Source organism: Stenella coeruleoalba (genome assembly GCF_951394435.1).
Source record: "Stenella coeruleoalba genome assembly, chromosome: 8".
In the NCBI taxonomy this organism is placed as follows: Eukaryota; Metazoa; Chordata; class Mammalia; order Artiodactyla; family Delphinidae; genus Stenella; species Stenella coeruleoalba.
Genome location: NC_137154.1, coordinates 70,204,448 through 70,219,717, shown reverse-complemented (window position 1 = coordinate 70,219,717; position 15,270 = coordinate 70,204,448). Strand labels below are relative to the sequence as shown.

At 47.4% G+C, this 15,270-nt stretch overlaps 1 protein-coding gene across 2 annotated transcripts in view; it reads right to left on the bottom strand.

Annotated features, from left to right (window-relative positions):
- The window catches only part of AMOTL1 (angiomotin like 1), a 133,072-nt gene that overhangs the window by 43,660 nt on the left and 74,142 nt on the right, over positions 1-15,270 (bottom strand). For both annotated transcript variants that reach the window (XM_079928746.1, XM_079928745.1), the window contains exons 4-6: positions 9,572-9,863; positions 2,084-2,228; positions 799-888 (exon numbers count right to left, since the gene is read on the bottom strand). In XM_079928746.1, the coding sequence (XP_079784872.1) occupies positions 799-888; positions 2,084-2,228; positions 9,572-9,863 (527 nt within the window). The remainder of the gene's footprint in view (positions 1-798; positions 889-2,083; positions 2,229-9,571; positions 9,864-15,270) is intronic.

Here is a 15,270-nt window from a genome sequence, read left to right as displayed (position 1 = left end):
CATTATACAATGGGTGGCCAGAGTCTGAACACAGGACGTTTTGTTGTTCAAACTGTCTTTAGTGTGTGAGCACTTAACTCACAATGTTGTTGAGAATCATGACAGAGAAATGAATTCAGTTTTCTAAACAGTTTCCCGAAAAAGTCAGTTGGATTTTTACATTTCTGACTTGGACAATGAATGAACGTGCAGAAATTCGAACCTTAATCGATGGTTTCTCAAAACCCACTTGCTTCTATCGTTTGTCTCTGGTGAAACTAATAGAACATTCTCCCAATAAATCTTGAGGCACAGGAAGCCATTTTATTCCTGGCTGAAATGGGCCCAACGGTTCGCAAGCGAGCGTCACCTACTGAGACGCGTGCTGGGAACATTTAGGTGGCTTCATGATGCCAGGGGCAGCCAGTCCAGAACTGCTCAACCTAGGCACACACAGAATGTGACAAAAGAGCAAATCCCACCACAGGCTTCCTTCCCTTTCCATGGGGAAAGAGAACTTTGCCTTAGACCAAGTGGCGAGTGCCAGTAAATACTCTATAATACCCATGGAGGGTATTAGGGAGAAACAGAAACTGTAGGTAAGGAGGTCGGAATAAACATTACTGAAATTAACACATCAACCTAGGCTTTGTCTCTGGCAGACCTAGGAGGGTCTCATCTTCGGCCTAACAGCTTGTATGTTAAATCAACAAACAAAAAGCAAGCAGCACAAAACTTACTTAAAACTAACAGGGTTCTTTCCTCAGGCCCCCAGTTTTTAAAACTACCCAGTTGGGATAGGTAAGCATGGAGACTCACTCTGGGAAGCGTAAAGCCCCTCGGCCGCTCTGTCTTCGTGTCCGTCATACTCCCTGCTGGACAGCTGCCTGTTGGCAGTCTCCAGTCGATCTGTGCACAGAGAGGAAACGATTACAAAGAAATGCACTTGCATTTAAGTGATCCTCCGACAGGCAAATGACCTGGGTGCTGAGAGCTGGGTAGGGAGAGATGCCCAGGGAGGAGCCCCAAATTGAACAACTCTTGGGTGGGGGGGAACAAGACGCTCCAGAACATCAAAAAGAAAAGTCCTCAGACGCCACGCTGTGCCTTTATGCAATTTAATGCCAAGGTGTGCACCGGTGGCAGTCAGCGAAGAACAGGTTCCTGCAAGGCCAGCAGAGTCCTCAAAAAGGGGTTGAGTTCCCTTGGCCTCAAACCCAGCCCTCGTCTAAACTTGACCATCAGCCCTCTGTAGCTGGGAAGCAAAAAATTAAAAATAACAATTAAATAAATACCAGGAAGCAAGTCAAGATGACCTGATGGATGAAGATTCTACTCAGTGAGTTCTAGGTTTGCTCATGCCATTTGGTCAATCTTCGTCTACTCAATTAAATAATTCAGCCTAACAAGTCTTTATTGAGCTTACATAATACCCAAGACTAAAGGGTTTGCAGTAATTAAAAAAAAAAAAAAAGGTAGGTTCCAGCTACAGACTGCCAGTACACTGAGTCTTTTGACACGAGGGAACTGAAAAATGGCTTGGCTGACTGAAAGTGAAGTATAATTTCATGGGTCAGATCATTCTGCATGTTGGAGGTTGCCAAGGTCCTGTAACAGGGGGCCCCTAGCTTTCAGGAAGTTGATATATATCTACTCTTTTCACAACCGTGGGCTTTTTTTTTCTCCAAGAGGGACATGTGTCTAACTCTGCCTTCTACACTATACACCAAGCAAGTGTTAACTGTTGGCTTTCAAAGAATGCAACTAAATGCCTCAGCTTGATGTGACAAGGGGTGTGCAGGGAACATTGGTCTTTTCAGACATTCCCATTCACAACACGAGTCATGTTAAGTACTTTTAAAGCAAGAAGGAGCTGCACACATACTCCCTCCCTGTCAGGGACTCGTGTATAGAGGTTGTCACTTCTCAGGCTCAGTGCTGCAACCTACAACCTACAACGTGAAAAGAACACTTCTGCTCTCTGGTGCCCCTTTCCCAGAGGCTTGGGATTTACAAGGTTATGTAACGTAACTTGGGCCTGAAGTCTGGCTGTCAGCAACACGGGGCGTTTAGGGTAGAGAAAACATGAGTGAACTTGACATGCCTCGGAGGTCTCTGTTGAAATCATGGAGCCTTCGAATCTCGCCTTCGAGTTTGTTTCTCATCGCCTTGTCCAGCGACTCTCGCTTGGTGGTAGACTTGACCAGGCTCTCATAGGCTTCCGAGATTCTCTGAAGTTCTTTTTCAAACTGAAAGAAAGAAGCAGCACGAAAGTGAGACTTCTGACATTCCCACCCGTGCCTTAGCTATGCTGATTCTTGGATGCTCCAGTTGTGAAGGCTGTATCTTCAATGCAGCCTTTCTGTGTCTTAAGTTTGTCTACCAAATCCTGCAACCGACTTCACCACCCCCCCATCTGTCTCCCAGCACCATGTTAGGATCCTGTGAATTACAGACTCACAAGTCTGGTGGGACCATCTGATGTCACCTGGTAATAGTCTCTTGGTACAAATATCAGGAAGGGGTGAATTTAAACATAACTTAGGACTTCCCTGGTGGCGCAGTGGTTAAGAATCCACCTGCCAATGCAGGGGACACGGGTTTGAGCTCTGGTCCGGGAAGATCCCAATTGGTGCAGAGCAACTAAGCCCACGAGCCACAACTACTGAGCCACGTGCCACAACTACTGAAGCCCACGCGCCTAGAGCCTGTGCTCCGCAACAAGAGAAGCCACCACAATGAGAAGTCCACGTGCTGCAATGAAGAGTAGTCCCCGCTTGATGCAACTAGAGGAAGCCCATGCGCAGCAACAAAGACCCAACACAGCCAATAAATAAAATAAAATATAATGTTTAAAAAATAATAAACATAAAATAAACATAAACTGCTTATATTAAGTATGGCAATTTACAACTATCATTATTTTTCCTAGTTAATGTGAGGAAAATATTAAAGTACAGGAAAACTAAAGGATCACAAGTAGAACCCTAATTTCCTGACTCCAAGTACAGTGCTCTCCTGAGACCCTCCTACCCATCCCCAAAGGAACATAAAATCCACATGAAGAGAGGTTTCATCGCTTAGCCTGTTATCCCTTTGTCTATGAAATTATCTATATAAAGGACTAATGGATTTGTATCTAACTGTAAACCATAGAAAACCTCTTTATATGTGGGAATTGGAAGACATGGGATAAAAACCAATATATATATATATATTTTTTTGTATTTCACGAAATCAAGAGCTGTAACTGGGAGAGCCTTTAATCTACGACATATATAAATCTATAACAAGTAGCTATAACTGATATAAAAGGAGTCTAACATAACAGCACGTTTTATAGTAGAAATTAATAAATCCCATTTTATTGTTGTATAACATAAATGCAGGAGAAAAGGTAAAGAGTACCTGCAAACTTGGCTACCAAAAGTTGGAATCAGAGGCGAAGTGGCAGGGTTGAGAACACGAGCGCCTCTCCCTGGGCACCAAGAGAACTGCACCGTGTTTTGGTCCCTCCATGGAGAGCTATGTCACCATAAGGCAGACACCCCGACTGCCGGAACTCCAATTGCCCAGATCAAAAAGTCCCTGCTGAGACTCCTATAAGTAATACATCCCCTGACAGATACCCATTGCACACTTACTATGTGTCTGGGTGCCAAGGAAACGGATATAAGACAATTCCTGGTCTTTAGGGTCTCACAGCCTAAAGCTGGCCTGTATGCAGATACATACGCTTCTACAGTGCAATGTGACAAGGGGTGTGGTGATTTAATGCTATGGTAGCCTAGAGACAAAGTTATTAATTTGGCAGGGGTGAGAAGGGGTTTCTTTAAAATAGATTTCAGAGAAAATGCCATTTAAAATGAGTCCTGAGGGATGAACAGGAATTTGCCAAGCAGAAAAGAAAAGGCCAAAGGGCTTTGGCATTCTCTGCAGAAAACAGGGAATGACCCAAGACAGAGAGCCACGAAGGAAAGTGCATGTCTCTGACATGACAGGTCATCTGGGGATGACAGCAAGGGGCAAGTGGCCATAAGGAAGGACTTTATGGGCATAGGTAATTGTTGCGGGGAGAGAGCCCGGGGAGGGGACAGAAGCATAAATCGCACCTGAGGTTTTATGGAGATCATATTAAAGGATAGGGTTGCAGGGTGGGTGTAGGGAGGGAAGGCAGGAGAAACGAGTCCAGGCAAGAAGCGAACATAAACAGTTTAATGACAGGACAAGGGCATGAACCCAGATAACTAAAAGGACAAATTCCAAAGGCACTGAAGAGTAGAATCAACAGGTCTCCGTGACTGGTCTGGACGGTAAGGGAGAAAGAAATCACAGACATTCATAGCTTAGAAGACAGAGTAACAAGACTTAACCAAGATAAATGATAAGAGAAACAGGTTTACCTAAACCAAAAGTCTGGTTTTGGAGATACCGTGTCTGAAGAGCCTGCAGAACAGTTAGCAGGAAAGAGACGGGTCTGAAAGTCAGGTGGGCAGCTGTTTCACTGTGCGTAGATGACAGACGAAGTCACAGAGTGAGACCACTTAGGGAGATCAACAGAAGATCAGAGGGCCAAGGGTGGGAGCGCTGACACTGCAGGAGAAGGCGAGGCAGGAGAACCCAGGAGAGAGAGACTGATGCCAGGGGTGCCATTGCAGCCAGGAACCCAGAAACTTAAAGAAGGAGACCGGATGTGGTCAATGTCCCAGAGGTTACAGACGAAGCCAAGACACATCTGAGGGCTTCCCTGGTGGCGCAGTGGTTGAGAGTCCGCCTGCCAATGCAGGGGACACGGGTTCGTGCTCCGGTCCGGGAAGATCCCACATGCCGCGGAGCAGCTGGGGAGCCATGGCTGCTGAGCCTGCGCGTCCGGAGCCTGTGCTCCGCAACAGGAGAGGCCACAACAGTGAGAGGCCCGTGTACCGCAAAAAAAAAAAAAAAAAGACACATCTGAGAAGAGGTGGGTAAAGAGGCTGGAGGGCATCAGGCCTTCTGCTCAGTGGCCTCCAAACAGGGAGGGGCCCAACGCCAAGGCTCCCTTCGGCACCAGGAGATGTTCCCAAAGGCCTCCTCATAGCAGAGTTGGTTGTTCCACAGTCCCGTCATTTCTACAAAGCCTTTCTATCTCTTGCAAAGATAACATGAATGATTGGTCATGTGGCAGCAGAAAGAACAGCATGTCCTGAATCCTGTTCACAGTCCTACCGCAAATTATGCTCCTTCCTTTTAATGTTGTTTTCAAAAGAGATGGCTCCAAAACATACCACCATTTCTACGCTAATTCCATCTGTAAAAGGTGGCCTTGGTTTTTGGACAGTAGGACCATCCCCATCTAGACCGAAGGCATCACCTAGTCTCCAAGGGAGCTGAGGGCACCAAAAACCCTGAGGTGTCGACCCTGAGACAGTGCTCGTGCTGCAAGCCCAGGGCAACTAGGATGCCTTCCTCAACTAGGCCCCCCATAGGAACTTCCCTCCATCTGATTTCACGTACTTTCATCTGTTGTATTCACCTGACTGGAATTCTCATGCATTTTGTGTCTCTCATTTGACTGTCAGTTACTTGAGGGCAGAAACAGTCCCTACAGCCCCAGACCTGTGCCTTCTTATGACAAAAGTACTGACTGTTTACTCAATCTTTATATTTATAACTCCTAAAGACAGACTTGGACATTGATCAAACTACACCTGGCTGCGGATTCTTTCCTTTCATGAAAAGAACTTCCGTCCGCACACTATAAAGGGAAACTGCAGCGTCCCCAAGACAGCATAGTTTACCGTCTCAGCTACTCAGGCAGACGGGAACTGGGATAGGGTTATGTGCTTGTAGCTACCAAGAGAGAAAGGGCAAGGGTCATACTTCTGGACAACGTATTTCCTGTAAGAAGCGATACCTGTCGTGGTGGAGACAGATGAGTCTCCTTCAGTGTGACCGGAGAGGACAGAACTACGACTAAACGCGGCAACTTAATGATTCAACATACGGAAGAATTTCCTAACTACCTTTCCCAAAAGTCTACCCAGTAGTGAGCTTCTCTTTTCTAGCAACATTCAAGTAAAAAATGAACAACTTCTTTTCGGAGACATGAAGCAAGGGTTTCTAAGGGGTGGGAAACTGCACTAGAATCATTTTAATAATTTTTAGTCTAAAGCTCTACAGTTTCTGACTGCACTCTCCTTCAGAAGGAGAACCACACCCTCTTCTTCACATCGGCAGCTCCACAACATCTTAAGTTCCCCTTGATGTGTGTTAGAGGTGAAGGGAGGTGGAAAGGCTGCCTTTGATATACAGACATCTGGGCCAGTTCAGAGTCTGAGGATGACCGTGTGAAGAGGATACTGGGTTTGCCTCCACAGCTCCCAGCCTCCCTTCCAGCCTAGACATCAGGAAGCTCTTAGGCCAGGCTTGCAAGATCCCCCGAAATCACATGGAGAAGCACTCCCTGGCCCAGAAACAGAACTACAAGCAGAGGGGAAAGCCTCACACAGCTTTCACCGGCATTGCTGCCACGAAGCAAACGCACAGAAAAGTGTCCAGAGAAAATCTCAGCCCTTCCCAGCTCTAGAAACTGGCTTGTTCCCTGATACCTTCGCAGGCACAGCTCAGGGACCTACAGAATCGAAGACAGGCCTGCCATCCAAGCCTCAGAATGCCCAATCACAGCCACCTCTGTTTCGCTGACAAAAGAAGAGGGTCTTTGCTAAAGCAAGCCTGGGGGAACGGTAAACATGGCGCCTTGTCCCTTCAAACGTCCATCTCCACCCTGATGGCTTCTGAGGCCAACCAGCTCATAGTCTGGTCCAGCTGGAAATTCCATCCATGAACTATGTTTCAGGGAAACTGGGAGGAAAAAGAAGCAAAATGAGTGCCCAAAAGGAAATAATGAAAAACCACTGCTATTTCTGGGGGTCCCCAGCCACCATTCCAACACTAACAGGGATAATCACCGCCTTGTGCCTCTCTGGAAACGGGTCTTCATTTCCAGGCGGTACTCTGGCAGCCTCTGAGTTTAGTCGTCGTTTCCCGTTGTGCTCCTGGCTCAGTGCACACAGGCTAAGCACCGCAATTAAAAATTCATCTATTTTTGGTTCTGCCCTGATGATGAATCTCTGCGAGTGCTCCTGAAGCTGTGAGGAAGGACTCTAGGTTGGACGTTCCTGCCAGCACAGGGCAGCCACATCCTACGGTGCAGCACTGTGGTTCCACCCAAGCTGGGGTGGCTAGGATGACCTCGGGAACACAAGCCTTCAACTGTCGAGTCACGATTTCATGCAGCTCTCTTTCTCTTGGCCCTAGTTGCTGAGAAGAGCTGCGGAACTTAGTGATAAAGATGGCAAGTAGCCATCAAAACCTGAGATTTCAAATTGGCAATTCCAGTTCGACATATGACAGGTTAATGAAATATAATATTTATAGAACCATTCATAACATTCAAGGGACTGAAGGAGTCTGGGAATCCAGAAGGGACACAGCTTTTGATTTTTCTCCTTAAGTCATCAAAATGCTTTTGGTCACAAAGTTTAAGAGTCATCCCCTGTGCAGGGAAAATGAATCACTGGGAGGCTGATTTTGGTTTTCAAAATAGAAATGGGCATCAACATCAGGAAATAGATGTATAGGGGACTTCCGTGGCGGTCCAGTGGTTAAGATGCCATGCATCCAATGCTGGGGGCGCAGGTTCGAACCCTGGTAGGGGAAATAAGATCCCACATGACGTGAGGCCAAAAAAAAAAAAAAAAAAAAAAAGATGTATGTTACAGGCCAATAAAAAAGTGTATCTTAATAAAAAGTCAACAAAGAATAACAAGACCTCACAATTTATGCATCCTCCCTGCAACTGTTCAAAACTGTCCATGGAAAAGACAGAGAACCACACTCTGCCCTCAGGTGAGTCTGCTCGGCTCCTGAAAGCGTCTGCCATAGGGCTTCATCAGGGAGAAGAAAAACATTACTGATTTCCCAGAAAATGCTGAGTTGGCCCTTCCCAATTTTCAGACTGTACCAGGAAAGAAGCTGCCCCAGGAAGCATCAGAGGCAAGCCTGGGCCTAAGCAGTGACTTCCAGCCAAGGCCAGGAGGCAGCACGTGTTTCCCAACTTCTAAGGGTATGACCGAGGCTGGGAGTGAGGCCGCCATTCTTAGGCAGCCCGCTGGTTCCCGGCTCTCATTTGTTCCCCTCCAATAAAGGCAGCCAGAGTTCTCCGGGCCAAGCCTGGTCTTGACTCCAGGGAGTTCCAGACCCTCTCGGTGGAAGCTCTGCACAAATGAGCTGGGGCAGGTCCTGTCTGTGAATGTTTGCATCATTCCACCCACTGCTCCCAGCCGACTGCTGCCAGCCCTCAGGGAATCACAGGGGCTGACTGTTCTGACTCCCGGACCAGCAGAAAGGCCAGGCTTAACTGAGAGATCAACACTGCACAGTGAACACCATGGGCCAGCCAGGAGCACGTCCTGTTACACAGAACCAAGTGGCAATGCTTCTGTAGCCAGGTGAGTTTACATTCTCACTCTTTCTCTTTACAAAAGCGACTGCCCAGGACAGAGCACACACCCAGACTTATGAGAAGCCTTCTACCACACATGCCACCTTGCTTCCAGAAAGGAAACTCGAGTGCCCTGGGGCTCTGCTGCCCGAAAAGATCCTATGACTGGGTGGGATAGGGAGGGTGGGAGGGAAACGCAAGAGGGAGGGGATATATGTATACATATAGCTGATTCACTTTGTTATATAGCAGAAACTAACACAACATTGTAAAGCAATTATACCCCAATGAAGATGTTAAAAATAAATAATAAATAAAATTTAAAAAAAACAAAAAACAAAAAAAATTGCTTAAAAAAAAAAAAAGATCCTATGACTTTTGCCCCTCACCTCTTCCTTTCTACCTGCAGCATTTCAGGTGCTGGCATGTGGGTCATCATGAAATCACTGCCTGTGATTTCACTCTCGCTGGATGTCTTCCTGCTGACTTTGGCTTTCAGTGTAAAGCCCTAAGAATGAAGGCTGCTGTACATCCTAATATTCCCATGACAATGACACAGGTTGGAATTACGCAGCATCTCCCCACCTGTTAAGTCATAGCATAAGGAGAGCACGCAGTAACCTGTACTCTGCCCTCAGCGCTGAGACATCGCTGCTTTTTGCAGAAACCAGCTAATGAAACCAACATGGCAATCACAAGGTTCCTGTCTGAGATCCCAGATTGAAAGGAAAAACCTGTCTCTCTCAACTCACTACTTTGTGTTACTCTCGGTGTCCCCTTTTCCACACTGTCCATCTGGGGAAATGCTACTCAGCCTCTGAGTCTCAGGTCCAGGGGCACCTCTGCTGCCCCTCCTGCAGCCTCTTGACATCCTACTGCAGGTTTAACTTAGGCAACTCTACCCCTTTTGGACTATAAGCTCCTCCAAGGCAGGCACTGTGGCATATTTATTTTTGTCTCCCTAAAGCCTTGCTCGGTGCCTGGCATAAAAAGGGGTCTAGTTAAACTTTGGCCAGTGAGTCAGGGAGTCAACCCCCCATGGGCAGGTAAGGAATTGTGTTCCCCTTCCAGAGAACTTTCTCCCTCCCCTCCCCTAGGGAAGTCCGGTACCTTGTGGAGCTTGTCGGTGTTGTCGTAGTAACCCTGAAGTTCCTGGTGCAGCACCCGGTTCTCCTCCGTTAGGATCTCCACCATCTGCTGGGCTCGCTCCACGATCGCAAATGCATCCGGACCAAGCTGCTGGCTGGGGGAGGCAGCTGGCGTGGGCTGCGAGGCTGCCAGGGTCATCGGAGGTGGAGGTGGCAGGGACACCGAGTGCAACGGCCCGCTGACGGAGGAGTTCTGGGAGGACATCGGGCTGTGCTGCTGCACCGTTGACGGGAAAGGAAGCTGGCAGGGGCGGCTGCAAGGGAACAGAAGACCAGCAGTCAGACCCCAGGGCCGTGGTGGGGAGAGGAGGGAAGCCCAACCACACGGGCACTATGGCTGGTTTCTACTGCCAGGGGTCATCACTGACGCACGGTCCAAGCTAGGTTGACTGAAGCAGCTTCAACCCTCCATCCCACAGATATTTAATGTGCTCTCCCCATCGGAATCAGCACTGCTCTGGTCACTGAGGAAAGAGTGGAACAGACAGACAAGGTCCCTGTTCTCATGAAGCTTACGTTCTCGGGGAGAGAGACCGGCACACCATCACATGATAAACACACAAAGCCAGGTACTGAAAAGTAATGAGCCCTCTCCAAAGAATCAGGGGGACAGGGACAGGGAATGACTGAGTGGCTAGGTCATACCGAAAGGTCAGCGGTGGATGCTTGAGTCGAAGTCTGTTGACAGACAGGAGGAAAGAGTGGTTGGGGGCAGGGGGTAGAGAAGTGGGAAAAGTGTTCCAGGTAGAGGAATCGCCTGCGAGTGGGGCTTAAGGCAGGACTTAGAGGAGAAGATCAGCTGGAAGAAAGCAAGTCGATACAGAGCACAGCCAGCAAAAGCAGCACAGGCTAAGGCCAGCGGGATGGGCGAGGGTCCTTGTGAGCCAAGGCCAGCCCTTCCCTTAGAGTGCGAAGGGGGGCTGGTGGGGGAGCTGCTTCCACTCTGAGTGGCATGTAGATGGGATGTACGTTGGCAAGGATGGACCAAAGGTGCCCAGTGAGGAGGCCTGGGTGTGGTCAAGGTGAGACCTAACGAAGCCTCAGAGGGTAGCAGCAGAAAAGAAATAGTACATGGATCTGGGGTATGTTTTATTTATATTACGTATGGGGAGAGGGAAAGTGAGAAAAAATTTTAAATTACTCCTAGATTCTGGGGTCCACACAAATGGACAGGGGTACCATTTAATGAAATGGGAAAGTCTTAGGGAAGGAACAAACTTTGTGTGTTCTGATTTGCTGAGATAAGGAGGTCTGAGGATCAAAAGTCTGATTTTAACCAGGTTAAAAAGAACACACAGGGCTTCCCTGGTGGCACAGTGGTTGGGAGTCCGCCTGCCGATGCAGGGGACACGGGTTCGTACCCCGGTCCGGGAAGATCCCACGCGCCGCGGAGCGGCTGAACCCGTGAGCCATGGCCACTGAGCCTGCGCGTCCGGAGCCTGTGCTCCGCAACGGGAGAGGCCACGGCAGGGAGAGGCCCGCGTACCGCCAAAAAAAAAAAAAAAAAAAAAAGAACACACAGAGGTGTCCCTTGATGGTTCAAATTCTGGGTACTAGCTCCTTTACTAGAATTTCCACCTTCTGTTGCCCCTCCCTACTGAGCCCCTCCTCACGATTCTGTTAACCTGTTTCATAAGAATCATTGTATTTTCTTTCAGCCAACAACAACTTCTATAGGTATAAACAGCAAAGACAGTCTTGGCCTCTAGTTTTCCAACCACGGCTGTCGCTCTTCTGCAGACTTGGGAACAATGCTTTTTTTGCTGTCCCCTTCAACCTTTAGGTCTCAGTCTGGGAACTGGGGTGCTAAGAATTATCAGCAAGTCCCAAATCATCCACTTTATATCAAGGGGTTGAGATCCTTCTACTCCGTAACAGTTTCCTGTGCCACTTCCCATTACTTGTGGCCATCCGTGGCCAACACTCTCAGAGCTACTACGCTTTTTCTCGGGAGCTCATCTGGCCTTATATTTCCTTTTGAGTATATTTGCTGGAATGTTTTTGGACCCTGTCAGCCTCCATAGCTCTCATTTTGTAAGTATCTCTTAGGGCATTTTAAGCATCCTCTGAATGCTGACTCCTGGCAGCTAAATGTCAAACTCTAGCAGAACAGTTGACAACGGTCACCTTAGCCCTCCCTACATGGAGACGCAGTTACTCCTAAAGACGAGCTCAAAAGGAACCCAGCAGATCCCACCAGAGTGACTAACCACAAGCTCTGCTCTGGTAACCAATGTCAGAGCGCTCCACCGGGGCTTAGGAGATAGTTCCCAACTAGATTTCCTTATGCCTTCGATCTAGGCGCCCCATCCATTCCATGTTAAAATAGCTGGGAACTAAGTTCCCCAAGTCAAGGTAGAGAACCGTGGAGCTCAATGTGGTTCTTTCTTCCTTAAGTGTCTCAGATTTCAGAAAGGAGTGCTGTCGATGGGGAAGTGCAAACCCTCCCTCCTCCCTCCCTCCCTCTCCACACCTATCATTGAATACTTAACTATCTGGCCGTTATGAAATAAAACATTTCTGCATTCTGATGAATTTGTGCCCCTTCCACACTGAAGTGTATGGGAATATGTGTCGCCCTGTGTGTATGAGGAGGTCTGTGTGTACAAAGTCCAACTCCATAGCGAGAGTGAGATGCCCCTGGTTGCTCTTCACAACGCCCAACTTTCGCCCCATATCACAGGACCTCCTATCAGTCGTGGACCCAGAAAACCATAGATCCTTAGTGAGTACGTGCATTCCCACAGGCTGGCTAAATACTACGGTGCAATTTTCATGGATAAGAGGTTACCTTGGCAAGAGACAAAATGCCACAAATTACACTGCCTCAATTCAAAGGCAGACACCCATCCCTACCTCCTCGGTTCTCCCTTCTCACTTCATCCAACGCAAATGACAAGCATGGCGCGTCTCCTTGGAGCTGAAGTGGGCACAGGTGAGGCATCTGGGCTTGCCTTTGACCCAGGCAGCTTCAGGTGGGGCTTCTACCTTTTAACATTTATTGGGCTCTGGGATTTGGAACTCACAGTCAGTGATGGGCTTATCTTCTCGGTCATCCTTTTCCTTTATATAACAAAAAGGGAGGTTTTTCATAATGCCAGCCTAAGCCATCCACGACAGTGACGAGTTACCTGAGTGGCAATGCAGGAAAAGGGTGTCTGCCAAGCTTGGAGACAGAAAGAATGGGTTTTTCAAAATGGGAAGTCTTCTGTTAAATAGAGAACACCGGCCACACAAAATAACTCGGTGACACATTCAAGAAGCAGCGTATTACAATGGACGACGTGCAGCCAGGAGAGCAAACCTCTGTTCCGTGGCTTCGCTACTCAGCCAGCTGGGGCTGGTAGGCTCAGAGGTCTGTACAGGGCAAATCTGGCTGAGGGTAATGAAGAGGAAAGAATGGTGGGGGAGGGCCGGAAAATGTCCCGATCATACCAGTGCTATGAAACAAGCTACCCCCAGCTTCCAAAGATAACGCCACCAGCAGGATCAGCCTCCAGCAGGATAAACCCTTCCTCGTAAGGGACACAAAGAAAAGGGAAAAAGAGGAGAAGGGAACCAACATTTACTGAGAAACTACTTGTGACTAGAATTCTATGCCACAATCTTCAATTTGTGAGCCTGTTCCTCCTGTTAGAAAGTGAAGGCAGAGAGCTAGGTTACTTGACATCACGTGTCTCCCGGAACCATCCACCACCTGGCTTATTGTTAAAGGACTTACGGAGTTAATATGTATAAAGCCAGGCACAAATTAAGCAGTGGACGAATGTTAGCTATTATCACCATTATTGTAATTATCATCATCTATATCCCAGAGCCTAGCCCTGAGTGTGGCTTTCATGAGCAGTCCGATCATCTTTTTCTGTTACGGCTGACATTTACTGGGCACTTTTTACGTACCAGTCACTGTGGTACGCACCACTACATGCGTCATCTCATTTTGACCTTTACGATTGCCTTATAAAACAGGCATCATTGTCAAGTCTCTGTATTTAGATGAGAACAAAAGGCACAGGATGGTAAGTAACCTGCAAAATGGAACAGAGATAATAGAAACATAAAGGAGATCAAAGCCCAGGCTTTTCAGTTTCTGAGTCCTTGTAGTTCACTCTTTCCCTGAACAGACCATGTGAAAGCAGGGAGGGAAGGCAGCCACCCCTTGGCCTCTGCTCCCGCGGTCCTGTGGCTCAGTCTGAGCCACCACCACATCCATGACTCATATCCTAACAACAGCATCACAGCTTTTTGTAGGCTTGAGCCACCTCGGGAGAAGCATGAAGGCTAGAAACCTGCCCCTGAGTTGTCCTCTTGGACTGTTACTTACCTTCAACATTATTATGTTTCATAGGTTAATGTCCCTTCTACAGAGAGCATTCAACTCACATTTATTGAGGGTCTATGCCATCTGCCAGTTAGCACATTTCATCACCTTGCTTAATCCTCACACAAACCAAGGCAGGACCACCAACAGGTCCTGCTCCTTTCTCAAGGAACCAAATGAGCCTTGGGACACCACAGAAAGTGACCTCTTCCCACATGCCACTGGACTGACCAGTTATTTAAATACGTCTGAGCAGGGCTGAAAAAGCCTCTTTGCCCCAAGCCCACAGTGATGTATTAGAAACAAGAATCAAGGAGCATTTAAAGAGCCACATCTAAGAGACAAAATAGGGGGTCATACTGGGAAGTCGTGCAGGCTGGTCTTCCATCGTCAGTGACTTGGACCACACCAGGCATAGCCTGACCCCAGAATCTGCACCCGCTTCTTACTTCCAAACTTACAACCTTGCCTGAATCACACACCTGACAACCTACCTTCTCTTGAATTTTTAAATACAATATTATTTAATTTTTTATGCATGTGTGTATTATTCTCCCTAATTATTAGCATGCATGTTTTTTTGAGGGTAGAAAAGCATGACTTATATTAAGTCGGTACCCAGTACATTTTTGTCAATTGATTTGGCCCCTGAACCCAAGAGCAAGTTAGGAGACCATATATGCTCGATGCACTTTCAAAGACTGACTCAACCTTCAACATTGTTTTATTAAGGAAGAGACCTCTGGTATTTAGATTTGTTCTGGATCACATAGGTAGAATCTCCAATCATGACATTGCCAATATAATAACATAGCTCCAAGTCACTGCCGTTCTCATGTATTGAGTGGTCACAAAATGCAGCTCAAAACTGGAGTGACAATGTTATTTGGACTGGGGAAACGAGGTCATTGGAGACAGCTAATCAGCATCCATTTGCTTCTCTCTGCATACAGTAAGGCTTCATAAATAAGCTTGTTTAAATGTATGTGTTTACATTATACCTGTACGAAATGTGCCATGAATAGCACTTTACATCCACTGTCATTTCATTCTCACAAGCTTGGGCATTCCCTGCTCTCACACCATATATTATTATTCTGTTTTTAAAGTATGCAAACTAAGGCTCAGAGGATCACAAACCAGAGATCTCAGTCTTTATAAAGCAAAACAATGGGCTATGAACTGGGGGTTGGAACCCGCATACTCCCACCACACCAGGGCTTTTGCCCCATGTTGGTACAGGAGAGCACTGTTCCTTAATATGGGGTCTCTTTTCCTTGCTTCTGCTTCCTTCCAGCCAAGTAACCATGGGCAAGTTTTTAACTTCTTCGTCACCTTTA